Source organism: Onychostruthus taczanowskii, unplaced genomic scaffold (genome assembly GCF_017590055.1).
Source record: "Onychostruthus taczanowskii isolate IOZ18803 unplaced genomic scaffold, ASM1759005v1 scaffold79, whole genome shotgun sequence".
In the NCBI taxonomy this organism is placed as follows: domain Eukaryota; kingdom Metazoa; phylum Chordata; class Aves; order Passeriformes; family Passeridae; genus Onychostruthus; species Onychostruthus taczanowskii.
Window position 1 is genome coordinate 3,056,814 of NW_024505782.1, and position 27,850 is coordinate 3,084,663.

General features: G+C 48.9%; 1 protein-coding gene across 2 annotated transcripts; it reads right to left on the reverse strand.

The window, feature by feature from the left end:
- On the reverse strand, positions 1-27,216 carry SMAD7 (SMAD family member 7). 2 transcript variants are annotated; one of them, XM_041423593.1, is made up of 4 exons: positions 26,098-27,216; positions 25,081-25,134; positions 20,036-20,107; positions 1-1,924 (listed from the first exon to the last, which is right to left on the reverse strand). In XM_041423593.1, exons 1-4 carry the CDS (start codon positions 26,603-26,605, stop codon positions 1,386-1,388), a joined length of 1,173 nt encoding a protein of 390 aa, XP_041279527.1. In that variant the 5' UTR covers positions 26,606-27,216; the 3' UTR covers positions 1-1,385. The 2 variants fall into 2 exon arrangements, with proteins under 2 accessions (XP_041279527.1, XP_041279526.1); XM_041423592.1 differs by having other exon boundaries at positions 20,036-20,110.
- Between the last annotated feature and the right edge of the window lie 634 nt (positions 27,217-27,850).

The following is a 27,850-nucleotide window of genomic DNA, read 5'->3' on the forward strand; positions in this document are numbered from 1 at the left end:
TTTGGGATCAAGTGTACATTTTTATTTTTTAATGGAACATAGACTCCTTTAGAAAAAGAAACATTCAGCTGGATGATAACACCCATAGAAAAAACACCAATCTTGTGTTCTCTTTTTTTTTTTTTTTTTTTTAAATTTGGCATTTGTTATCTGCATTTATATTAAAGCAAAGTGCATCTTTCTTACTTTTTTCTCGTTTATACACATTGCACAATACATAAATAATGATGCTTATAAAACGTCTTTATATTTACAAGTAATAATATATTTATATATAACATAAAATACATTTTTTTCTTTAATAAATCTCAGGTTTTTTTAAGGAGTCCTTTCTTTTGTGTGGGTGTTTTTCCAAAGCACTACAATGCTAAAGTTCCAAGAAGAATGCTCTCTTGTTCAATTAAACCTTTATATTTAGAAAAATAGCTTATGTTAAGGTCTAAACATGCTCATTGAGCTAAGAACAGTGTAAAAGTATCATACTCGTGTATGAATTCAAGAAGAAATGAAAGCACAACTGCAATTCCAGATAAGATGGTACCTGGATAACCTGACCTAAGCAGGTTATGGACACACCGACTGTTGTGAACACTTTTTCTCTTGTTTTCCCCACTTGTTTTTCTTTAGTTTTAATTTTTTCTTTTTTGTTTTTTAGGTTTAGAATTCTGTCACTTTGCATCTCAGCTCAAATGATCAAGCACGGGCCATGCCCGCGGAGTCCCTCCACTGTTGTTTTTTTTCCTCTTACATCAATCCACGATCATAACAAACATAGAAAAAGCAGTGGAACAATCAACACAGTGACAAGACACGAACCCAGCAACAAGAGAAACACGAAAGGTCGGTAAAAGACCTGTCTGGGAAGGTTTTGCACCATCCTTCGGCGGCAACGCGGGGTCAGCACTGCTGGGAAGGGGTCTCGGTGTCACCGTCACTGGGAAGGTGGTGCGTACAAAAATACAGTCATCTCCTTGTGTTGTCCAAGGGAAGGAGGTGTAACATAGAGCTAGTGGCTTTCAAATCCATCGATCCCCATTGGATAATCCTTTTTGAGAGGCGTGAAGTAATTATCTCGTGTGATCTATCCCCACTGCACCCTTCTCTCGCCCTTCTGAGAGTTATTGGTCATTCACACTTTTAAAAAATAGATATATTTATCAAAATACCCCAAAGGCAAAAACAACAAAAAAAAACAAACAACAACAACAACAACAACAACAATCTTTCATAAGCTATTTCTCAAAACGAGGAAGGGTGAACAAAACAAAACTAAACCAAAAAAAAAAAAACAACAACAACAAAAAAGTCTGCATGAAAAGCAAGCACTCAGAAGGAAGTAATAGCAGCAAAGTAGTATAGATGTCATGAGTTCACTCTGTCTCGAGTCATCGGTTGTTGAAAATAACCTCCAACCAGCAGGGGCAACTGCTGATGAACTGTCTCGTGTAGCACTGGCCCCAGCCTTTCACAAAGCTGATCTGCACGGTAAATCCCGTCCATGGCTGCTGCGTGAACTCGTGGTCGTTGGGTCTCTGCAAGGTGTACGCCTTCTCGTAGTCAAAAGCCTTGATGGAAAACCCTGGGAACACTTTGTGAACCAGCAACGTCCTGGAGTCGGGGTTGTCCAGTGTGGCCGACTTGATGAAGATGGGGTAACTGCTGCGGTTGTACACCCACACGCCGTCCACTTCCTTGGTGAGCTGGATGCCGTAGCCGATCTTGCTGCGCACCTTCTGCACCAGCTGGCTTTTGTTGTCTGAGTTGAGCTGTCCGAGGCAGAAACCATTCCCCTGAGGTAGATCATAGAAGATATCCAGGGAGGGCTCTTGGACAGAGTACAGCCGACCCACGCGTGTCTTCTCTTCCCAGTATGCCACCACACACCAGTGTGACCTATCCCCTGGCTCCTGAAGAACTTGAGAATCTGCAGAACAACAGGGGGAAAAGAAAAAGGAGAGATTTAGCACCAAGGGAATCAACACGAACCAAAAGCGACGCAGAACCGGCAGCACCTTGCCTGCCCACGTCTTCATGATCCTCTCCACGCATACATCAACGTCCATCCACTATTTCCAAAAAAAAACATTTTCAGGTTTGAGGCACTCCTCTGTCATTCCAGTGCCTAGCTCTGGCTGGATTTACAGTCAGTGCTGAATGGCACAGTCAGTGACAATGACACAGCCACCCTCACCCAAACCAACACCAGGACCATCTACAGTGCCAACAGGAGAGGTGAGATGCTTGTGCCACCAAACATCTGAACACCCTGATTCTCACCTACTGAATGATTTATTTCCATAAATGACAATGTACTGTGCACAGCCACTGAAAACAATGAGGTGCTGCTAGGAAAACCAGACTGAGAGCCACCCCATGGGACCAGAGGGGATGAGAACTTGACTGCTCTGGTGTGTGGGGCTTTTCCCTGCCTGCAGGGTCTGGGTGATGGACAGTATGAGACACCACCCTAACCGATGGGAAGCACCAAAAGACACAGAGAGAACCAAAAAACCTCACACAGCTTAATGAAAATGGCCTAAAAACTTGTAAAAAAAAAAGTAGAAGTTCATTGGTGCAGCCCTTCTCTCAACTCCCTTGCCCATAATTACCCCATGCAGCATGGCAATGATGTAGGAGGAAAAAGCAAGGCAGGGGGAGGGAAGAAATGTGAGAAAGCCCCTTTTCCTGATGGAGGATCCCGAGCAGCCTGGCGCTGCTCGGCGGGTAATTCCTTCCAGCCTCGGTAGGCATGTTAAGACCTGGGAACTATTCATCTCTATAATAGTATTTGAAAAAAAAAAAAAATCAAGCTGGGAATGCAAGCTAGTGAGCACTACCAAAATAATCCCCTGAACTATGAGAGAAACTACTGGAGCTGGGATGGTGGGTGACCCAGCAACCAAAAGCTCTTCCTGCAGGCCCCCCACCCACCCCTCCCCAGGGCAACATGCTGGCTGCCTGCTCGCTCTATTTTTTGCTATTAATAAACCCATTTTCCCAGTTTTCTTCCCATCTCGTTCAAGCCCTGCACTGTGCTTTTAAGAGAGGAGAGACAAAAAAAAAAAAAAAAAAAGCCCAGCCACACACTTTTAATTTCCTCATTTCTATGCCAGCGAGGAAAATATTTCTCCAGTTGCTGGAGGCAGCTACTAAAAATGGGCCTGGCTATGGATGTCTCAAAATAGGGACCCTCATTCCCAGGTTAAACCAGGGACAGGCGTTCTGGCCATGCTGGGGTAGTCCTTGGGACAGCATCCGTTGAGATGCACCCAGTTTGTCCTTCCACTCCCTTTTTTGGTGCCTCACAAGACTTTGCTGTGGGTAATTTTATGTCCTGCTGAAACCTGGGGCTGAGGAGGGCAGTTTGGGTTACTTCCTCCCCGCTAACACAGATGGGGTGCAATCCATGAAAAAGTGCATCCAGAGGGGCAAGAAACACCTCCAGGATGGAGTTTCCACCACCTGCCTGGGAGAGAGAAGAATCTGGGAGGGCTGCTTCTGGATCCAGGGGAAGGATGCTCCTCAATCCAAAGGGGGATCTCTGCTGACCACCCACTACCTCCCTCCTCACTGTCAGCCTGCCAGTGATGTTCAGAGCCTTTTGGGTTTTGTTTTACAGCAGCTGGGGGGATTTTGGAGCCACTGGACCCCTGCTGAAATTCCTACAGGTTTTTATTGATGCGAATATAAAACCATCCCTTTCAGGAGGTGGCAGGGGTGGGGAAAAAAGGACTTTTTCACCTGGTGTTTGTGCTTGTATTAGTGAAGACCATGTAACAGCTAGTTCACTACTGCTTACAGAGAGCTATTTAATTGCTAGAGCATTTAGGGAAAAGAAAAAAACACAAACCTACCAATAATAATAAAAAAAAAAAATAGAAAATTGCCTTGGCGATGAATGAACAGACCTTTATGGAGGGCTGGAAGTTCATGAATGAATCCCACTAGGTTTCTGAATGACATGGGGTGACCAGACCTCAAGGACGAATCTTAGGTAATCCGGGATGTTTGAGTTTTTTTTAAGGAGCTGATGCCAGCACACAGTATAAATATGCCAGAGCCTCTTCCGTTTGTGGGCTTCAGCTGTTGACTGCATGTCTAGTCAAAAATCCATGAGAGTATAAGGGCTCAGCTGGGATAAACAGGCTCAGGCCTCCCTGCCAGCCACCACCAAAGCTGCTTTTTGCAGTTGTTGGGACCCCAGAGGAGCCCCCTTGCTCCCACCCGCCCCCCTTGTTCTGGCATCCGCCAGGAAAAGGGGTGGGAAAAGCCAGTGGCACCACTCCGGCAGGAGAGGAGGTGGCAGGAGACAAGGAAAAAGTGACTCAAGAGACGCTTCCTACAGTGACGGACTTCTTTTTTTTCCCCCAAAAAGGCTTTTTTTGGTGGCAATAATCACGGATCTGTGCAAATGAAGCAAACAGAAGTATTATGCTCAAAAACACCCTGCTGGGTTCACCCCGTGCAACCTGGGGTCATTGCAGGCACCCACCATCCAACTCTGCCTGCTGCAGCCACACAAAAACTCAGATCCCAGGAAAACCCACAGCCACATCCTCCTCAGCACATCCTGGTGTGCGTGTGACAGCCCATAGATGGCTGCAAACCCTTTGGGATGCCTGTTTTGAGTTAAAAGCATCGTTTTTACGAGCTCCTTGGTGCAAACACATCCCTTTCTAAATGCCTGGAAAACTCCCAGCAAACTGGGAGCGTTCCCATGTCCCAGCAAACAATGATAATGTTTAATGCTATAAACATCTGCACTATTATTTCGCTATTAAGGATCCCTCCATTTGCTGCTATCACTGGGTTATTAGGATTTTCCATGGTTTTCATTGCAGCCTGCCTTGAGGCTCCAGCAGGCTCCCCCCAGCGCGTTGTGCAAGCTCATTGTGAAAAAATAATAGTATAGAAACAACTGAAAATAAAGTGAGTCTGCCCTGAGGAATTTGGGGAATTAGTTGTATGGATCACTCGTAGTCAGGTCTACAGAGAACAGCCCTTCACATAGCCCCTCACAGAGGGAAGAAATCAAGGCAATACTCCAAATCCCCTGGGGAAACACCTTTTGTCATTTTCGTGCAGGTGGTTCATCACCAGTGATGCCCAGCACAACCGTGTTACACCAAATCCCATCCCCACTGGAAAGCTCTTCTTTTTCCCCCATATTTTTTACACCTTCCTGGATTTTCCTGAGGGGCTGCCCCAGTTTTGCCAGTGCATCCATTGTCCTCCATAAAAGCATCATTCCAGCTAAGTCCCAACTCACCAACCAGCACAAGAGGCTATGAGGTTCCCCACCACTTGCCCTGACCTCCAAAACCACCAAGTCCTGCCTGAGCTTTCTCAAGAAAAGCCCACAGTCAGGATTTCTCCACAATGGGGAGAAATGCTGTCTGGGGGCTCAGGGCATGATCCTGCTCCTGCTGAAAATGCTTCCAAATCCATGCAGAAATCCAGCAGGATGGGATACCAAAGCAGTAACCCCACAAAAAACTGACAGCTGCAGAAGCAACTGTGGGTATGGGACATTCACACCACAGAAACACACAAATTTATCAAGTTCCACACTTGGTTCTTCCAAGCTATGGCAGAAGGAGTCACATCTCTCCTTGCTTGGAAGTGGCAGGAAATTTCTGGTGTGGATTTTCTCTCCATCACATGGTGAGTTTTAATTTGATGAAAGCATGTCATCCATACTTTTTCTTTCCAAGCTCCAGCAGTTTTATTAGGAGTCTGGGAGGAAAAAGTTCTCTATTTTTAATACACAAAGAACCAAAGCATTTTAGAAAAATTGAATTTAAAAAAACAATAATAATAAACTAAAACAATGCAGCTCCTGTCCTGGGCCTGTTTTAGATCTGTGCTGTCCTTCAGATCTCAGCCTTGTCCCAATGCCAGGTTCATGAATGTAAAGGGGAGCTAGGCTGGGGATCTTTGAGTTTTGTTCTGGTTTTTTTAGCTAAAGGTATTCCTGTAGCCAACCAACCTTGAAAGAAAAGAGCAGGTTTAGCACACACTGGGTTATCTGACCCACCAGGATTGCTCCCAGCTGACCACATCAAGGGCTGTCAAAATTATCACCAGTGTCTCAAAGCCGAAAATAGGAATAAAATGGCCTTACTGATGAGGATTTTAAATGCCTGTAATTGGATCTTTCATCAAGGACATCAGGTTTAGAGGCAAATCAAACTATCCAAATATAGAAGTATTCAGAACTATGTACGCTTTTTATAATATATGTACATATACACTTATTTTTCCAAAAAGCAGTTTTGGTCCTGAGCATCTTCTCATGCTCTTCCTAAAGTTCTCACCATCTCACCCCTCCTCTCCCTTATTCTTGGGTCTGGATTTCCCATCAAGCACCAATCCTGGCACAATATTCACCACGGTAGCATTTACCCTGAACTGCTAACAAAAGTCCCCTCACTTTCAAAAAGGGTTTTGGTTCCAAGGGACCTTAAAGACTTTCTTGTTCCAGCTGGGAGACTCCAAGACCTGGAGAGAGCCCTGCCTGGCCTTCCAGGAGACAGCTTTCTGCTGGAAAATAAGCACTGTGGGCACTGCCAAGCAGCAGATGAACACACACAGCCCTTCCTCCTTTATCCACCAGCACACACGGAGGGCATTTGTGCTTAAAAAAAAAAAAAAAATTGTCTGGACTGGTGTCAGCACAACGTGTCTGGCTGGGGCCTGGCTGAGACCAAGCTCAGCATGTCTCGCGCCCGATAATCTCCCCTGGCTGACCTTAAGTGGCATTTGTGTGTCCAGGACAGTGCATGACCCTCATCTTCTCCTACTCTTGGACGTGCAAGAGATGGAGACACAAAACCCAGAGGGTTCCAAGGAGTTCTAAATGCTCTTCTGGAGGGTCCTCAGGACTTCTCCAGTTGCAGTTTTGCCCCTCCTGTTACTGGCAAGTGCTGATTTTGTAGGATCTCAGGAAAAACAACCCCCTGACCCCCTACTTGAGAAGTGAAAGGCATTACATCAAGATGAGGTGAACACAGAGCACAGTGTGCTCATCAAAACAAAGAAAAATGGGCACCCAAAAAGGTAATCCCACTTCCTTTCTAGTCTCTCAAGTGACTTACATGGTGGAAAAACAGAACAATACAAAAAAAACCCCAAACCAGCCAAATAGATAAACAAACAAACGAACAAAACAAAGAATACCTAAAAGCCAGATTTCCAGGTACATTCAGCAAAAGCAAAGGAAAAAAAAAGTCCAAATTAAAGGATAAATCCACATTAAAGGATACAACCTGCTGCAGAAAAGGTGCTTTGTGCCTTTAACAAAGTTTGTGGGCAGCATGGAGACTCCACCCATAGCAGTGTTTGCCCCAAACCTTTTGTACCTCCCAGCACAGGAGGGCTAGACAGCTTCACCTCCACCAGCAGCCCCTGCTTTTGATGGCTGGGACGGTTCCTGAAAGCCTAATTTCAAGCATGGTCCTGTGCTTAGCACCTGTTTCTTGCAGAAGAAATAAAACCCTCACCTTCTGCAGGGATGGCACTGCCCTGGGGGGCCCGTGGGGTCCCTCCACCTCCCCAGCAGAAGAGCCCCAAGAGCTGAGACAGTCCATCACATCAACACCTACTTAGGGAGCCTTTAATCTGCAGATTATTGACATGATAGACCATAACATCTCTTCAGGAGCCATTACAGCCCATCGTGTCAGTAGGTACTTATGCAGTCCTTAATCCATGGATTGACAGGCCAGACCATAAATTTGTGTCTCTGTAATTAGACGGCTCTTATTGCTCAGCATATATGGTAGTCATGCAGGCTAAAGAGCCTTAAGATTACTTTTTTAATTTATTAGCAAGTTGTCCAATCAATCATTCAAATGGCTCCTTGTTCCTTGCAAAATCAGTCAACCTTGCACGAAAATAAATGTTAAGTTTCACCGCAAGATTTCAATTTGCTGATGTTTACTAAGATTGAGTCTGATGAGGTCAAGCAGGATAAAATATGGCAGGAGCCATCAGGGGAAGGAGTCTCATATTTCCCCATTTTTCTTGGTCTTTGGTTCAGGTTTCTGTTAACTGTGACCTGAAAGTTTGGGAGGGCTTTGCTCAGTCCCCAGGTGACCCAACCAAAAACTGCCATCACCTTCCCCACAGCTGGGAACCCCCCTTGTGAAATCAGGAAAAAAATGAGGTCAGGTGAGATGGTGGGTAGAGATGATTCACCCCTGACATCCCCTCAGGCTCCCACCCCAGCTTGCTGGTGCCCTGAGTCAGCCCACCCCATCCTGGAACCCAGCCCTGACCTTTTCAAGGGTTAATTCAGCAAGAACATAAAAGTGAGAAAGAAGGAAATAAAGAAATAAAGAAGGAAAGAAGGAAATAAAGAAGGAAAGAAGAAAAGAAAGAAGGAAAGAAAGAGAGAAGCCCTGCAAGCATGTTGTTACAGACCAACAGAGGCTCAAGAGCAAACACCACTATGGCAGATGGCAAGGCTGGACCAGGAGTAATGTCCAAAAATATTAAAAAATATATTAAATATGTATTTTAAAAATGGGGTGATGCATGTCCCCTGCATTCATAGGACAGCAGAGAAAGAACCTGAGTGAAACTGCCGAGTTCATGGAGTCCACCAAACCAGAAATTTGATTCATAAACATCCTATTAGTCACTGCTACTGTCTAATTACGGTGATTAATCAATTACCACGGCTAAAAACGACTCTAGGAGAGAAGAACCCTTTTCTTGTGACCATTCTCCTTAAAAGCCAACCAAGGCTGGAGCTACAAGGTGGTGGGGCGGGGGGGTGGAAATATGCAGGCACACACCAAAAATGCCTGTCTGCCTGTCTCCAGTGGTTAGAGGAGCCAGCTGACTCCAGTTTCCTCCGTACCAGGCTTCAGGCCTCATCAGCCATGCAAATTATAGAGTGCTGTGCTGTCTGAAGGCCGAATTTCGACTCAGCTCAGAGAAAAGCCTTAGAGGAAGGGTGGGGATGAAGAAGCCAGCCAAATCCATTCATAATATTTACAGTAAATGGGCCTCTTTGCTGTTGTTTAGTATACAGTCAGCCTGATTATTTTTGAAGTTTTAATTTAAAGAACCTTCTTTATCTGCCTCTCCTTCTGCACCCCTCAAAGGTGTGGGAAAACTTTTCCCTTGTTTCAAAAAAGCAGTAGGACGGGAATCCCTTCCCCAAGCTCCAACTCGACAGTTGGGTGGGACAAAGGGATGCTGCAAGAGGTGAGACCCTTCCAGAGCGGCCCTGCCAACAAAATCCATGGGGTTTTTAAGACTCCCAGGCCATCCAAAGAGTCACAGGGGCATGCAGATCCATGTGGAAACCCCCTAGAAATGCTGTTTTTGCTGCAAGTGTTGCTGTTCTGTGCTGGTGGGGGCTTGCTGGCTCAGGAGGTGGTGCAGGTGCTCCACTGCCCTGTGCACTCTCCAGCCTTCTCCCCTTCCTTGAGGCAACCCGAAATAATCTGACTTTTGTAACAAACCAGCCAAGTGACCTGTCTGGAAAACACAGCCCAACGTGAGATGCTGCCCTGGGAGCTCCAGGTGACTCAGGGCTGGTACCAGCCCCAGCTCCCAGAGAGGAGCAGCCACCTCCATGCTTCAGCCTCAGCCACCAGGACACACCTCTTCCCCACCCAAACCCAACCCAGATCTCAACCAGAAACCTTCTGAGAAAGAGAAACCAGCACACAAAGGGCTCCTGACTTACTGCAATGCAAATCAGACCCGAGGATGAGCTTGCCAAGAATCTCTCTCCCGGCTTGGGCTGTGCTGGAGGCTCCTGTGGCAGCACCCTGCCCATCACCCTCCTGGGATAAGTCACACCACAGGTGCTGAGGCCACCAGAGGCCACTGGGCTGTGCCAGCCATGGGGTAACATCCCCCCTCAATGCAGCCACCCAGTGGGGTTTAAAGGATGACCTTAAAAAATGCCTAGCAATTAAAAAAAAGCTTCACTGTTGCAAGGCAGAAAAGGTCATCCAGCACCCAGGGATGCCCTGAGCAGGGCAGGGATGCAGCCCCCAGGAAAGCCACAGCTCTCCAGGGACAACACGTAGCCAGTGGGTTACACATTAAAAACCTTGTTAGGACCTTAATAAAAACTGAAGTAGAGAAGTCTAGGGTTTCCAAATGGATACCTAACACACAGATGCATGTTAGGATTTTTTCCTCCCCCTAACTGCATTACACACACACACACATACACAACACAGCATCACTGCTGTTCTTATTCCAATCCTGAAAAAAAACCAACCCTCTCCCTGCAGCACACTGACCCAGAATTCTCCCCTAAAGACTGAAAACAGACGTAAATATATGTTTCTCCCCACACCAAAAAAAATAAAAAAGCCCACTTCTCCCAGCAACTTTTCCCAGAGCAGCATCCCTCACAGGGATGTAAACCCATGGAAAAAGCAGAGTAGGAACAAAAGTCCTTTTCACGTTCGTCGTGCCCCGCTCCGTAACAATTATGAAAACTGTTTAGCTGGGCTGGCATTTGGAGCATTTACTGCATTCCTGCCAATAAATTCCAGTCCCGGATCCGATGGAAAAGGCTCCCTCCCTCCCCTTTCCCCTCCCTCCCTTGCCTTCATTCCTCCTGGCTTTCTTTACAACCTAATACCCTGTCGACGCGGGGCCAGGGCCTACTTAGGGGGAAAAAAAAACACCCAGCGCCAGACTGGAGACAGCAGGCAGACTGAAAAAGTTAATCATTACTTCTGTCTGCCTTCATAATCTAATCACGCCTATTCCTAAGAGCAGGCGGCGGAGCAGGCCGTACATGGAATATATACATCCCAGGGTCACCGCCCAGGGATGGACGGACGGACACACGGACAGCACCAACCCCGGCCCAGGCAGGGGGCAATCAAGGGATGGACAGACAGGATGGATGGCGTTGGGAAGGAGTTCACAAGCCTGGCCATGCACACACACCCCTCCCCTCGCCTCTCACTTTGCTCTGGATTAATAACGCGCAGCAATTATAGAGAATATTATATTCATTAAGTAATTAACCCTCCCGGCGCTCCGGCGGAGCTGGCACCCCCTTCTCGCAGACAGAGGCCAGCAGAGGTTTGCCCCGGGCTATAAAACAGGGCAGGTCGGCAGCACACAGGTTAAAAAAAAAAGCCCCAAAACTCCTCATGGCTCATCTCACCCCACTTGTGGTGGCAGCAGCAGAGCCACGTCCCGACAGGGGACCTGCTGTGACCAGGGTGGCATCACCAACTCCCAGCAGCATCCTCCCACGGGCACAAAACTCTGGGGGTTTGGGGTGTCACCAACAGCCAGCAGCATCCTCCCATGAGCACAAAACTCTGGGGGTTTGGGTGTCACCAACAGCCAGCAGCATCCTCCCATGAGCACAAAACTCTGGGGGTTTGGGGTGTCACAAGCACCCAGCAGCATCCTCCCACAGGGACAAAGCCCATGGGAACTGGGCATCACTGGGACGCAGCAGCATCCTCCCATGGGGCTGAAACCCAAGGGATTTGGGCATCACTGAAACCCAGGAGCATCCTCACACAGGGATAAAGCCCAGGGAATCTGGGGCTTGGCAAGCCCAGCGCCACACCAGCTTCTCCAGAAAATAACTGCAGTGCAAGTCTCAGGTGAGCCAAGGCTTCATGCTCTTGACACCCAGGATACAATTTCCATGCTTGGCTGTGACAAAGAACAGTAAAACTACAGGCCTCTGCTTATGATTTATGGGTTTGTTCCTTATCATGAGCTAAAAAGTCTCAGACTGGCTTCCAAAGAAAATGAATTCATCAGTTCACATGCAGTGATGTAACTTCAAGCTCCCAGCTCCTTTTCCAAATAAAACTCCTGTTACTTGATTCCTGCTCAAAGAATGATTTTATGGAGTTATTGACTCCATCCGCTCTGCCTGGGAAGGTGCTGCCAGAGCCCAGCCACGAGGTCACTGACAGCCTCATCCCATGGCTTAGTTTCTTGACTATTTTGCCATTTTCCCTGTTTTTCTACTCAAAACCTCACCTGGCACACCAGTGTGCAGACGCTCAGCTCCTCAGGTATTATTTTGCATTGCCCACCATGGTGGGGGCTCCTCCTCAGCAGCAACACCTGGTAATTTTTATCACCCATAAATTTGACCCATAGCCTTCCATCACCCAAAATCACTGGATCCACAGGCAACCTCTCCACTTGCAAAAGTGACAGATGCCTGAATTTCCACCACCTTCCTAACAGCCACAAAGTCACCTCTTATTGATGAAGTTCTGGCTTCTGTGAAAAAAATCTCTTTAACCTGTGTAAGTATTACATAGAATTCTATACAAATATGGAATATATTCAGTATACAATTAATATGTTGAATATATTCAACCTATATATCTATAGAATATATACATTGTATGTTGACTATCTTACATAACTATACATAAAATATACTGAATAAGTTATCTCCATACATATTCAACCTATACATAAAGATTGAATACATTTTTCTCAATTTCAACTGTTTACAGTCTCACTTATTATGTACCATCTGCAAGATAAATCTTTGCTTTAATGGCAAAATTTACCTTTCGACCTTCTCAGGGAAAAGTCACACAGGAGCCAGGACTTCACCCCAGAGCTGGCTCACCAAAACCCAGCACCCCAAGAGGGATCCCACTTGGTGGCTGAGGGAGGAAGGGAGAGGAAGGACCACGGGGCCAGGCACAGGTCACCACACACAGGGAGCATCACCCAGAGCACCACCAGGACCTCGGTGCTTCAGCACTGCCAGCACGACCCAACCAGGGAGGCTGAGGCCAGAAGGTTTTTTTATGTAGTGAGGTTAAAAGGGTAGAGAAGGGCTGAGCCAGCCCTTAGAGGGTGGGTTTTTTTGGTGGTGTTTTTTTTTTTTCTTAGAGGGTGGGTTTTTTTGGTGGTTTTTTTTTTTTTTTTTTGGGTTGGGTTTTTTTTTTTTTTTTTTTTTTTTTTTGGGGGGGGGGGGGTTTTTTTGGGGGTTTTTTTTTTTTTTTTTGGGTTTTTTTTTTTTCCCCTTGCAAGTTAAAACCAAGATAATGACACTGGGTGGGGACCAATTTGAAGGGCTGAGCAGCCAAACCAAAATTAGTCTCCCGGCCAAGAGCTTCCTAGGCCTCACAGTTTGGGGAAGGAAGCTGAGAAAAAGCATGAAAATAAAATAAAAAAAATTCCTCGGGAAGCTGGACCGTCGTGCTCAAGCAAAGGTGACCCTGCTAGTCAAATATTTTTCAACATAATAAAAATAAAATCAAGTACTGGAACAGCCTCCCTTGGAAAAGCAGGGCCTATGAGATGGTGGTTTTTTCCTCCTTTTTTCTCTTTTTCTTTCTTTTCCCTCCCCTGGCACTTTCTTTCCTTTCACTAATAACTATGTTTTCTTGCATTTTTTTTTCTTGGCCCTTTCCTCATAAAAGACTGATGTAATTTCCTGTCTTGTCCCAATGTTTCCTGTTAATTAACAGGGTGAAAGTTATCATCATGCATTTAAATGGCAACCCAAAAGAAGGGAGCGAGAGAAAAAAAAAAAACAGGGCAAAAATAAAAAAGAAAAGAAAAAAGAAATGAGAGCTCGAGTGCCACATCACATCCCCAGCAGCACAAAATACCCTGGAAAAAGTTTTTTGGAACTGATGACTTGAGCCCATGGGCAAAGACCCCCCGAAGGGTCGCAGCAGGTCTGTGCACAGGGGATCCAAGTCCCCACCCTCCCCTGGATGGGGATGGAAAATCCCTGCAATGCCTGCCCATAAAAGCTGTTTTCTTGCATTAAGAAGGAAAATAAAATAAGAAGGGAAACAAGGAGATGGAAAACAGGAAGAAGAAAGAAAACAAGTAGAAGAAAAAGAAGAAAAAAAGTAAAGGAGGAAAGCAGAAAAAGGAGAAGAAAGAGAAGAAGGAGGAAATTAAGGAGAAAAAGAAGGTGAAGATGGAGGAGAAAAAGAAGAAGGAGAAAAAGAAGGAGAAAAAGAAGGAGAAAAAGGAGAAGAAAAAGGAGAAGGAAAATAGAAGAAAAAAGACGGAAAAGGAGAAAAGAAAATGGAAGGAAAAATGAAAAAAAAAGATAAATAAAGTAAAATAACTTGTACAGAAAGAGGCAGACAGCAACACCCAAGATGTTGCATTTATTAAAAGAAGTTGAAGAATAGAGGAAGGAAAAAAAAAAAAAGAAAAAAAAAAATAAAAACCCAGGGGCTAATCCAAAGACAGCAGGCGGAAATCCTGTGAGCCGCCGAGCTCCTTCCCTTGCCCGCCCTCAGCCCCGTGCAGGATCAGCTCCTCGTGCCCTCTGTTCCTCAACAGCAGCCGTGACGCAGCCGGTACCCCGGCGGCACCGCGGCCACGCCGGCGGCCCCGGCACGCCGACGGCGGGCGAAAACAAAGCGATTTAGGCAAAAAGCGAGGGTGGTTAGAACAGAGACTGTGCCTCAGCGGTTAATAATATCCCAGCGCTGAAAATAAACTGGGAAGGAAGCTCCTTTGTGACAGTAGGCAGGCGGCCAGGCTGCGGCGTGGGTCATTCACGCCGGCGGGGGACGGCAGAGGGTTTGGCACCCACCCGCCACCCTGCTGGAGCACAGCGAGGGCTGGGGACAGGGGCCCTACACACAGTTTTCTCTGGGCACCCTAAAATGTGCTGCACCCCACTGTAAACCATCAGGGGTGTTGGGCACCGTGGCTGGAAACAGGCATCCCCCCTTGCCCATGGCGGGGAAATGCATGTGGCTAACGTTACTGGTTCCTTTAGTGTAAGCGATACCCACTGGCAGACAGTGGGGATGGAAACGATGCAGCCACATCCCTGCCAGCCCGGGGCTGCTCCTCTACGAGTGTTTTTGTCCCATGGAGTTTTAAATGTCCCCAGTGATCAAGTTGCTCATCGGGACGGCGACTGCGAGCGGAGCGCGGTTTGAACTGACACTCAACTTCCAAAATTCGCCTTCCTAGCCTCATTCTTCCCTAAAAAGTGCCATCTTGTGGGATTAAAAAACAGGTGACCCCATCATGGTCACCCATCACTGTTCCCACCACCATCCCCACTCTGATGGACTTGCTGAACCTGGGGTCTTCTGCATTTTGTCATCAGCTGTTCCAAAGACATGGTTTGGCTGGGAAAATCTGCTGGCGTCTGGAAAAATGGTTTTAATGAAGCTGTACAGGTATGGATTGAAACTATCTAATGGGGGCAGCACCTCTGCTATCATTTCTTTCTTAAAACACCTTGTACAAGAGTATCTAGGAAAGGCTCAAGAGGTTCTAGAGCACTTAAAAGTAATTATTAAATGGATTCTATTTGCTTTGGAAGGATTTTAATCGGCCAAATGCCCAGAGCTGGGAGCAGGATCCCGGCTGTGTCCCAGGGGGGTCCCCACAGGGTGAGAACCCCCTTAAAAAAAAAAAAAAAAAAAAAAAAAGCCCTCATGGGGCTTGAAGGAACCAGAGCGGGTGGCCAAGCCAAGAGCCCGGGGTCAGTGCCAAGCACCAGCTCCCTCCTCCCAGTCGGCCACGGTCAGATGATGTGCGAGGCGAGCCGGGAGGCTCCTAGTCTGGCAGGCAGCCTGCTCTGCTCCAGAGGCTCCAGTGCTGTCATCCTGGCATTAACCCCTGATAACCTTGTCCTTTCCAGGACAGGACTGTGGTTTTTAGGTAAGCAAGGAGCAGGGGGTCATGTCTCCCAGTGAGGCTGGGAAGGAAAGGGTGCAACGCCCTGCGACGCTCAAAGCAAATTGAAAAATATTAAAACGACGTAAGCTCAAAAATAAACCAAAAATAAGTGACTTAAAGAAAAAAAAAAAAAATTCCCAAGCAATTGTTTATCCCTGGGACAAATATACAATCCTAGTTCCACAGGAAGATGTCTCAATTTCAGATTATAATAGGATGCCAATTTGTAAATAAAGGCATTTCACAGGAGGTTATAAACTCCGTAGGGGAGGGAGGTGGAAGTGGGGGGAACGGGAAAACACAGGCAGGGCTCTGGCGGAGAAACAGCACAGGATCCTGTTTACATGGGCAAGGGGAGAGCGACGGGAAGCCGCTTTGGGGGGCAAATATCTCCGGATTTGGACAAGGTGCTTCTTCCCCGTCGAGCAGATACCAGCAGGGATCAGAGGCATAGTGAAACATTCCCGGCCTGTCCGCAATTTTGGAATGAAATGTCAATCAGCCAAGAGGTCCCTTAAACCAGACAAGGTCCCACAGCACAGAGAGCCAGAGTAGGGAACGATGCCAATGCTCTTCCAGCCTGGGGAAGTCTTTTCCCTGCCTTTTTGGTGTGGAGTTGGGAGGGAGAAACTGAGTCTGTGCCTGCTACAGATGAGCCTTGTTGGTTTCCCAGCCTCAAGGCATACAGAACCTTGATCCAGCACCCACCAAGAACCATCACTCAACATCCACTGGCTCTTAGAGAGCCTGTGGTGTTTCCAGAGTTTGTGCAAAGCAGATTTAGGCCAAAATCTGGATAACCTCTCAGGTTTGGTATTTTAGGAACAACCTCTATAAAAAAGCAGTGGATGTGGTGAGGACACAAGCTCAACTTGCTCTCCCTCTCTGAGCACAAGCTCAGAGGGGGATTGAGCTCTCGAGAGCTTTGCTTTGCCAGCAGCTCCAGCACCAACACCACCAGCTCACTTCTGCCCTTGGATCAGGTTTTCTCCATGGGTCATACAGGAATTTGGCTCCCACCAACCTGATGCCACCAAACCATGGGCCAGCCACCTTCAGGCACTCCAGACATGGCTTTGCTTGTTTGAAAGAAGTCACAACCAAACACATCTGCTGAGAACAAGTCAGCTCAAAATACAGGAAAACCACCCTCTGTCTCCTATTTACGGGAATTATTTTTATCCCCAATGGGATATTTTTGCTCTCTAACCACACGGAGGACAGAAAGGATCTGGCTAGTAATACCTGAGCACAGCCGTGTCAGTGGGAGCAACCATGAGCGAGGAGTCCTGACCTACCCACAGGCTGACCACCGATAAAAATAAAGATGATATAAGAAAATAAATAAAGCCAAGAGTACAGAAGCGAGAGCCAGTGCCCGGGGGAAGCGAGGGGTACATCAGCCAGAGTGGGATGGCTGGGGAAGAGAGAGCAGAGGTGGGATGGGAAGGGGACACCAGCACGGTGAGAAGGACTACCCAGGATTGCATTCCTGGGTCACGAAGGAGAACAGAAAGAAGAGGGAGGGAGGGAAAGAGCAGCCCAGAGCAGTTATCACAAGGGGGAAACACTCCCCGTACGTGCCCCGGCCACGCTGCTCCCCCTGCCACACATCCTCCAGAGCCTCTGGTATCCATCAGCACAACTGCCTGCAGCCCCAGAAAGAGACAGAGCCCAGCAGAGGCTGATCTGAGGCTCCTCCTCATCAAAGGCTCCTCACGGCGAGCTGCAAGGACACTCGCTTTGAGCCCCTTCAGTGCTCCCCTTGCCACCATCCTCTCTCCATGCATTCCCCTGCCGGAGTGGCCGTGAACCCCAGGCTGGCCTCATTCCCAAATTCTCAGCGCTGAGATTGATCTTCCTTGCCAAGTCCTGCTCTTTAAGGCATCAGAGCAGGTCTACTGATCCTGCTGCTATGCCAGCATCCACCACACGTCACTAATGACCAAAGGCTGCAGTACTGCTGCATGGTCCCACCAGCACCATCACCAACCTCTTGTGATGTCTTTTTCCTCACACACCCACTCCAGTTTCCAAATTAGCAAAATAATTACTTTTTTTTAACTCTTTTCTTAAGCCATCCTTTCACCAAATCCAACACTGTACAGGTCTGGAGGGGAGGAGGGATTGCTGGATTCTCCACCCAGCATCACCCATCCCTATCTGCCCAAACACAGATAAGACCAAGCCAAAGTGCTGGCCACATACCCTGCCAATAACTCATTAAAGCCCTCTTCAAACACACTCTTCTGCTAACTAAAATATGCAGGAGGGGGTAGGAAAAAAAAGGAGGAGAAAGTGAGCTTTGGAGGATTGCTCCAAAGTGCGTTTATTTTCCTTTCTTGACTGGGTCTCTCCAGTTGGGAATTTTCAGCACTGCACTTCTGCGCGCGGAAGGGAGATGCCAGTAAATCAGAGCAAATTCAAAACAAATGCTCTTTCATGTGGAGGCATTCGGCTTTGTTTCAGGGCTTGGGTAGCTAACCATATCCCTTCAAGAGTCAACTCTCCTATCAGCTCCTCATTAAACTAAATGGCTACAATTACATTTGGGGAGGAAAAAAGAGCGGTTAATGATCGTAAAAAGGTTCTGTTTCCAGGCCTGGGGAGGGGGGAACCTTTGATAAGGGAGACCAAAAAAAAAAAAGAAAAAGAAAAAAAAAAAATCAAATCCTATGAAATAGTAGCAATAGAATAAAGTAAGTTAAAAATGTACTTTCAGGTGGAAATGTGCTTCCATCTGGGGAAGAAGCTCAATTAAGGAGCTAGGGGGTCCCCTTCCCGTAGCCTTTTGGGAGGCACCAGGAACGAGCCATGTTATTTCCTGCAGCCCAAGCCCCCACCTCCTGCCTTCCCTTCGGGAGCAGAGCTGCCAGACGAGATGTTATCAATAGGCTGAACCTTACAGAAAGCCCCCTTTTAAAAGCGAGTACTTCCTCTGCTTATTTCATGTGGTATCCTGTGGAACTGAACTCTCTCCTCCCCTCTGCAACGGGTGTATTTCAGGAGGAAAAAGGAAAAAAAAAAAAAAAAAGAAAAAAAAAAGATCTAACAACATCCTTATTGTGTTGTTTTCCTTCTTGTCTTTTTTTTCTTTCTACAGCCCCTTTTTTTTTTAATTCCCTGAAGCTATAGGCTCCAATAGAAAAAAAAATTTTAAAAACTCAAATCCTTCTGCCTTTAGAGAAAAAAACCCCAAACAGCAACAAGTTTTCCTGTTCCCTCTCCCCCTTCGTTTGATTAATTCTCATTAGGGCCTTTGAACAAACAATATGCTCCCCTCTCAAATAACAGACAGGGTATATATTACACCCAAAGAAAAACAAACAAGGCTCACTTAAAGACATCACATCCACACCAAATGCAATTCCTGGAGAGAGGCAGGGGCAGATGCACGCGCGTGCAGCCGCCGCCGACCTAATTCTGAATTCCAGTTTCAGGGTGATGAATAAATCATAAATCAAGGAGACATCCCCACAAAGGCAAGCACCTTTAAACATCAGCCAGTACCTGCAGGTACATGGTTTCAGACACTTTAATCCTGGTAGAGACACTGAGGTGGCCAGTCTGGGGTGGAAGATGAGGTGATGGAGACATCACACCTTGGAAATGGTGTTGGGAGTTGGACTAGATGACCTTCAAAAGTCCTTTCCAACCCAAACCGCCCTATGTCTCTACACAAACTCCAGATGGGGTGGAGAAAGTACCTTACAAGCCTCCATCCTGTAACAGCAACTGGAGGTTGAAGGAGATGGCAAATAGGAAAGCAATGGAAATCACTGAATATATCAGGAATGGGTACAAAACATCAACAATTCTCTCTGCAACATACTGTATAAAAAAACAGGCTACCTTTCCTCCCCAGGCACCACGAGCCTTGTGCATCAGATGTGGGATGCTGGTGACCTTACCAGGAGCAAAACCTGAGCAGGGCTCTCCTCCCAGAGACAAAAAATGCCCCACCACCAAGTCAAGGATTTGACACCAAATCCTTCTTTAAGGTACAACTGCACCTGCGCCCATAATCCACACACCTGAATGAATGGCCAACCAACATTGCTTAGTCTTCCCCTGCCTCAGTCCTTTTGCCTCTTCCTGCCTTAGCCCAAAAATGAATGGAGCATAAGGCTGGAATCCAAAGGAAGTACAGACACATTCACGGGATTCAAGGGATGGAGAACCTTGACTGGGATTTCAACACATCCTCTGCACAACAGGTACACGGCTGCTACTGAAATTAAACCCAACTCCCGCTCTGAGCACGCCCTTCCCAGTGATGTGCATTCCCAAAATCCCCCCAGCATCACTTCGCCTTTTGTCAGGACCCTCAAACAACGTGACCCACGACCAAGATCAAGAACAGCAGAAGATGTCTTACCTGAGAGCCCCCCAGGGGCTAGAAAATTAGTTCCCCCTGTTTCAGTGGAGGAAGGCACAGAGTCTGGACAATCTGCTGGAGCAGAGGAAGGAAAAAAAAAAAAAAAGTCAGTATATAGGTGGTTCTTTGCAGGCTCCCAGCATCGCCCCAAGCAGAACACACATTCCAAAGGGCTTAGCAGGAAGCGATTACTAATTGTCCGTGCAGAGACAGTAGTTCATCAAGAAGCATCCACCCTAACTCGTTGTCTCAGTCAAGGCTGCGCTTCATCACCAGCCAGCACTGATTATAGACTGGCAGAAATTACAGGCTGGCTGCCACCTCTCTGGACAAGTCACCGGCTAAGGAGATCAAGGTTGTCGCCGTTCTGATGCAAGAGAGCTTCCAAAAATGCTCAAATCGTGGCTTTATGCACCCAATTTAGTCAAAACCTGTAACTCACCAAAATGGGAACCGAAAGGGAAACGTCTCATTGCTGCCCTTCTGCAGTGAACGGGCTGAGTTTGTGGTGCCCTGCTCAAGGTTTGTCACCACCAGCTGCTGGCAGACCTTATTGCCACCTCCTGGGCAATGGGACCCACTCCTCTGGGCACCCCCCAAGGGCAGGGTAAGACTGGCTGCTCCCTTAGAGGTTTCTCCCAATGCACACAGGTCCTGGAGATCAAGGTTTGGACCTCTCTACCCTAAGCCTGCTCTTCCAGGTGACAACAGTCAGAAGCCAACACTGATCTCCTGGTCCTACAGGACAGCTCCAGCTTTTTGGTCACTACCATGTGGGACCCTGAGCTGAAGAACAAGCCTGAGAAGACCTGTGAAGTTCATGCAAACTTCTGGTCCTGATGGACTTAGAGTTTCACCAAATTTGGGCTCTCTGTGCCCTCATTTTGCCCACATCTGTATCCCAAAGCAAGGGTCACCACGAGGAGAGCCAAGATGATTTTCTCCCTACTGATAAAGCAGTTCTGCCAGATCCCACCCCTGAAATACCAGTGAATAAGAAATTCCTGTCTGCATAACCTCATTTTATCAGAGTAAAGTAAAAGCCCTAACAGGAATATACAGTTTAACAGGATATACTTAATCAAACTGAAAACAATAGGGGAGACAGGAAATAGACTTACTTGTGAAATACTGTATATGATACGCTCCCTAAATGCCTTGCTGTGCTCTCTATGCTTTAAAGAAATAGGGTTTTTACTTTTCTTAACTCTTTCAAGTCCAGACAGGAGATTTCCCAGCCAGTCCCCTGTGATTGCTTCAGCTGCTTGAGCTACAGATGCTTTCTGAACACAGGCTGGACCACTCTGCCCTGCCCTGGGCTCCCTGTGCCTGCAGCTACTGCTCCCTGAGGAGTTCCTGCGGATAAAGGACATTACTGTCCTGCTGTAGAGATCATACGTGACAAGGTTCTCTGTTACCACATCAGGCAGGACAGGCTCCTACCAAACTTCAAGTACATAATCCTAGCAATGGGGTGATGTGCTACCACACTTCTTCCTCAGCTCCCTTCCCATGTCCCATCACCCAAAAGACAACTCCCCTCATCCATGAATCACCCCTGGAATTCCCTTTCCAAAACACAGGGCTGCTGCAGCTCAACTCCAGACCAGCCAGGAGAGTTAGGATGAGCCCAAAGGCAGAACCCTCACAGGGTCTCTGCCCTGGATTCATTGCTGCCCTCATCCCACTGCCCACAGAGCTGCTGGGGCTGTCCTTAGTAGTGGGCACTGGGGCTGGTTTTACCTTCAGCACCAGAGAGGTCGAGGACCAGACGTCTGTCCAAGCCTGGCACACATCAATCTCCTCCCAACACTGCCTTCCCACAAAATGAAGCCATTGCGGAGACACACAATTATTCCTTGTGGCCACCAGCCCAACCTTGCAAGGTGTCAAATAGCTCCTGGGAGCTGCCAAACCTCCAGCTCCCCTGAAAGGTGACACCACAGGAGGGCATTCGGCCCCACGGTGACATCTCAGTGAGTTTCCTGCACCCTCATACACCAGCACCACCAAGTCCAGTCACACCAGAGCACAACAGAGTCACTTGCAGCCCCTTGTCCCACTTAAAGCTTAGTCAAAAATCTGACTGAATTATTTGAGGGCACTACTATCCACCTCACTTTCAGCAGAGCTGCAAGTTCCAGCAGAGACATCAGAAATGATGAGTGCCCACACACCTCCATCATCCATCCCTGCCAAGGTCCCTGTGAGGAAGAGGGAAAGTTTTCTCCTTGATAAAAGTCCTCCCCATCCCTGGAGGCATCCAAGACCAGGCTGGAGGTGGCTTGGAGCAGCCTGGTGTAGTGGAAGGTGTCCCTGTCCAAGGCAGGGGGTTGGAGCAAGATGAGTTTTAAGGTCATTCCAACCCAAACCATTCTGGGATTCTATGAATGAGCAAGCCAGGCTGACCCACAGCCTTCCCTCAGGTAACTCAGCCATCAAGGGCAGATCCTTCTGTTCTATGACAAGTACACAAATACCAGATCTATCCTACCAACACAGCCTGATGGGGCATTTCATTGCCTACAGCAGATTCCCAGCTCCTTGTCCATCCCTGCTTTCCTCCAGCCTGCAATGCAGCCTGTCTCAGCCTCCATCACCTCCAGAAAAACTGATTTAATCCCCACAGGTTAAAGGTTTTAAACAAAAAGAGAAGAGAGATTTAGACAAGACTGAAGAGAGAAAAGGTTAATGATGGCAGTGGTGAGGCACTGACACAGGTTGCCCAGAGAGATGGTAGATCCCCCTCAGAAATATTCAAGGTCAGGCTGGATGGGACTCAGAGTGACCTGGTCTAGTTGAAGATGTTCCTGCTCATTGCAGGAGGGCTGGACTAGCTGGTCTTTAGGCTCCCTTCCAACACAATTTTTTTTTTTATTCTCTGATTTGGCAACCTCTGCCAAAGCCCACACCAGTCCAGATTTGTTATCTGTCTCTCAATTTGAAGCACAAGACATAGTGCTAAACACTTAACTTTTACCGCCACTATCATGCTTGATATAAAACCAGAAGTTTCCTGCTGCATTCACATTCCCAGCTCCACTATCGGAGCCTAAACACAGGGGCTGTTCCCATCCAAGGCCCCAGGTGAGAATAATGGCTGATGGGCACCAGGTAAAAAATCTTCACACCTTCCCACAGTTCTCCACATGCAGCTGGGGAACTGCCACAGGAGACGGCACCGAGGCTGGGACGGGAAACCCTCAGTCCCCTTGCAGAGGAAATGCTGAGAAACCCTGAGCTTGCAAAACCCACCTGCCACCACAGACTTCCAGGCTCCGCTGGTGCCTGTCACAGCCCCGTTAGTCAGAGCTCAGCTGCCAAGTGGATTTTTCTTTCAAAAAGGAAAAAAAAGAGTACTTTTTGGTGAGTAACCCAGTCGTTTCTTTGTTTCCGATGGGCAGCGTTAATCACTTCCTATTGGCCGATAGGAATAACTTTTCCTTTCGAAATGGCACATTCATGTTCTGCGGCTTTTCTGTTTACACACATTTTGCTACCTTATGTCAACACTTGCTAATGAATAAATATATCATTCGGCTAACTGAAAATGAGATCCTGGCAGAGGCAGATTGGATGTTTAAACCCTGCTAATAGATTTTATCCTAACATCTTCACAGGAAACCAAAACCAAGCTTTAACCCTTCTCTCCTCCAGCTCCAAACCCCCCTTTGCACCCCCATCCAGGATCATCAATGAGTGCAGAGAAAAGCCATAAAGGCAAAAAAAAAAAGTAACTTTTGGGGGAGCACTGCGGAGATGCAGCCAAAATTATGTGTAACCCACAAAACTTCATGACCCAGCAGACCCTCAGAGTCTATTACAGAACAACCCTTCTGCATCCCAGCGCATGCTCTGGATGCTGAACCTACTCCCGATATCCCTCTTTCATTCATGAGCCCTTATCTCCTGTTTTTTTCACACCAAGGCAAGATAGTTCATGCTTTGCAACCCAATTGTTTGTCAAACAGCTTTGTTTATTTCCCAAAGACAAGAAAAGACTCATTAGCGTTCCCAAAGAGTTTGCAGAGGGGGAAAATGACAGTCCAGCCTCTGAGGGAGCAGCTGGCAGGATGAGACCCCAGCGCGGCACCAGAGCAGCCTCAGGGCTGGGGTTTCTTTTAGCCCTGAGACCCTGCGGAGAGGTAATTCCACACTGTTCTGCTGGCCAAAAAGCCCCAGCCAGACAATCTGATGTTCAGGAATATCCACGTACCCACCCCTGCCACCCTGCAGCGCCGTGCACCCCCCTGTCTGCCACGACGGCAGGGACCACCGTGCTCCAGCCCGCTCCAGAGCCACTAATCCTCGGGAAGCCAGGAGCTGCTCCTCCCGAGCTCCCCGCGCTTCCGACTCTCCCCACCTCTCCTGCTCCTGCCAGCCTCATTTATCTCACACCCGGCGAGCTCACTGCCAACCGAGAGTTTATGCAGACAACCGCAAAAGAGCTGGTGCCAGCCTCAAATGGGCTTCTCCCCTGGCACCCTGACATTCAATTACAAGCAACAGGCATGCACAGTTGTGCTAAGAAATTTAAGTTTTAAAAAGGTTAAAAAAATAACTTTTCAGACTCCTCTCCCATTTTTTTTTTCCAACCTGATGAGGTAGGATTAAGCTCCTATAAAACTTAAGAGAGATTTCTAACCGACCAGTCCATCTGTCAAGGTTCACTGGGATTCCCAGGCATCGGGGAGATGCTGTGCTGGATCCCAACCTAAATCCCTAAAAATTCAGCCAGGGCTGCAGAAGCACTGCCATTTCCAACTGGAGCCTATGGTTTTCCTGGCTGACTCAAGCAGCACAGGCCTGCACTGCACTGCAATCCCTTCTGAAGTTTACTGCCAGAGTTTTAAAACCCTGTTTTGTGCACAGAGTGGCTTAGATAAATTATATGTTAATTCTTACAGGGGTAGGAGGAGGCACACAAGCACACAAGCAAGCCAAAAGCAAAATGCATAACAAAGGCAGGAGACTGTTTCCCCGATAAAGGGGCTGTTTTGCCATTTTTTTATCTCTTACACTTGCATTGAAAAAAGTCCACTTACCAGTTGGTTTGAGAAAATCCATTGGATATCTGGAGTAGGGTGGAGGGGGAGACTCTGGAATTAGAGAAGTACAGAGAAAATAAAGGCAGAGCCATGAGAAAAAAAAAAAAAAAGAAAAGAAAAAAGATAGGAACTTATGATAACAGTGGCATTCTTTTAGCAAAACTGTTTGTCTTAGCTCTGGGGGTTGGAGGCAGGGCAGCGAGGCGGTGATTGCCTTGATATTTAGCTGTCAGATAAACAAAAGGGGCCGTCTGGCGCCAGTCTCCCTGCTATCTGCCGCTCGGGCTGTCTGATCGGGGCCTCCTTGGCTCGGCGGAGCCGCGGCAGCGCCGGGGCCGCCCGGCCCTTAATCCCCCGGCACCGCGCGGGGACGGCGGGGAGGCAGCGCCGGGGCCCCCGGGAGGGGAGGGGGTCCCGGAGGTGGGGGCGTCGCCCCCTCCCCTAAATACAAAAGGAAATATAGAAACCACGGCAACGGAAAGTTTCTGTGCGTGTTCTGGCGTTTGTTGTTTGTTGTGGGTTGGTTTTGGTTTGCTCTTGGTTTTGTTTTTTTGGCGTTTTTTTTTTTTTTTTTTCTCCAGAAGGGAAAAAAAGTTTTGTAGCCCGGGAGGTGAGTGGGGCTGCAGCCACGTACCCCCGCATCCCCTCCACACATGCACCCCCTCTGCATCCCCTCCAACCCCTGTACATCTCCAGCCCCTGGACCCTCTACCATTCCCTGCACCCTTGCATCCTCTCCATTCCCGGCACCCCTGCATCTTCTCCATTCCCGGCACCCCATCCCCTCCATTCCCCAGACTCCTGCATCCCGTCCATCCCCTACACACCTCCAGCCCCCGCGCCGCTGCATCCCCTCCGTCTCTTGCATGCCCTCCAGCCCCTGCACCCCTGAATCGCCCGCAGCCCTGTGTGCCCGCCATTCCCCTGTACTCCCGCATCCCTCCAAGCCCTGCACACCTCGAACCCCTCCAGCCTCTGCATCCCCCGCTTCCCCCGCCATCCCCGCCGCCGTACCTAGCTCGCAGAGCCGGCTGAGGTGGTGCGGGTTGCAGCAGACGAGCTCGGAGTGAGCCTTGCCGTAGGATTCACAGCAACATAGCCGCTTCACTTCGGAGCAGTGGCGGAGGTCGGGCCAGCGGAACACCTTGCAGAGCAGCACGGGCAGCGGGTACCAGTGCTGTCCCAGCCGCGAGTCGGCCTTGGCGGGCAGCAGCAGGCAGGGGGTCCGCGCCCCGCCGCGGGACTCCACGGCGTGCAGCAGCCCCTCCAGCTGCCGCTCCTTCAGCCGCTTCAGCACGGCGTGGGTCAGCGCCTTCAGTTCCGCCTCCGCGCCCGCCGCCCGCCCGCCGCGGCCCGCCTTGCCCGGGCAGCACCCGCGCCCCCCGCCCAAGTGCGCCCGGGGCTCGGCCACCGCCGCCGCCGCGCCGGGCTCGCCCGCCGCCGCCTCCTCCTCCTCCTCGCCGCCGGGCGCGCGGCTCCGCCAGAGCCGCCGGACGAGCACCGAGCGTTTGGTCCTGAACATGCGGGACGAGAGGAGGGGCCCCCGGCTACAAAACGGGCATGTCGTCCGCCGAGCATGAAGGGGCCGGCAGGCGGGATGCGGCGGCGGCGGCGGGCAGCGGCGGGGGGCAGCGGAGCCGAGGCGGGCTGTGGCATGCGCCAGTCTCCGCGCTGGGGCCGCGGGTCCCGCCGCCTCCCGCGGGGGGATGCGCCGGCCGCGCCTCCGCCCGCTGCGAGAAAATTTACAGAAAAACCGAATTGAAAAGAAAAAAATCAAAGCCGAGAAGAAAAAAAAGAAAAAATAAAAAAGGGATAAAATAAAGGCGGGGGGAAGGGAAGGGAGTGAGCCGCCGCTTGCTCCGGCTTTGCCCAAAAAAGCAAAGAAAAACCAAAAAAATCCCCGTCTAGAGCCTGCGGCGCCCGTCGCGGGGGTAGGCGGGCGGGGGCTGCCGGCGCCGCGCCGCCGTGCGCGGGTGCGGAGCGCGGCCCGAGCCGCGGGGGAGCCTCGGCCGCCCCGGGGCCGCGGCGCCCATCAACCCGCCACGCCGGGGAGCGGGCGCGGCGGCGGGGATGCGGCGCAGGGCAGAGCCAGCAGGCAAAAACAAAAAGAGCGAGCCAAAAAGGCGTCTATTTAAAAAGGGTAAAAAAAAAAAAAAAAAAAAAAAAAAAAAAAATTAAAAAAACCCCAAAACACCAACCCTAAGGTTTGGACGTCGGTTTAAGCATCTGTCACAAAAGAGGCGAACGAGCGCATCCAGAGTGTTGTATCCCTTTTAAAAAGCCCAGGTCGTCCTGATGTGGGGGTTTCGGGGTGGGCTTTTATTTTTTTTTTTCCCCCTCCTTCTTTCCAAAGGTTTAATCCACACGGAGTCTTGATCCGGCTGCTACGAAGAGAAAGAAAGGAAATAAAAAAAAAAAAAAATAAAAAAAGGAGAAAAGTGGGGCTATGTCCCTTCCTTCCTGCCTTCCCCAGCAGCCGCGCCGGGCCGAGCCGGGCCCGCCGCTCCCGGCGGAGCTTACATGGGTGCGGGGGTGCCCGCCGGCCGCCGACCCTCTCCCTGCTGCCGGCGCCTCTGCCGCGGTGCCTTTTTTTTGCTCTTCACTCCTCCTTCCTGCCTTCCTTCCCCTCCTCCTCCTCCTCCTACTTCTCCTCCTCCTTTCGTGGGTTTTTTTTTTTTTTTTTTCCTTCGCAGTGCGCAGCGGCCCGGCCCGGCCCGGCCCCGGCCCCGTCACGTGGGCGTCTAGACACCGTGTCGCTCCGGGGGAA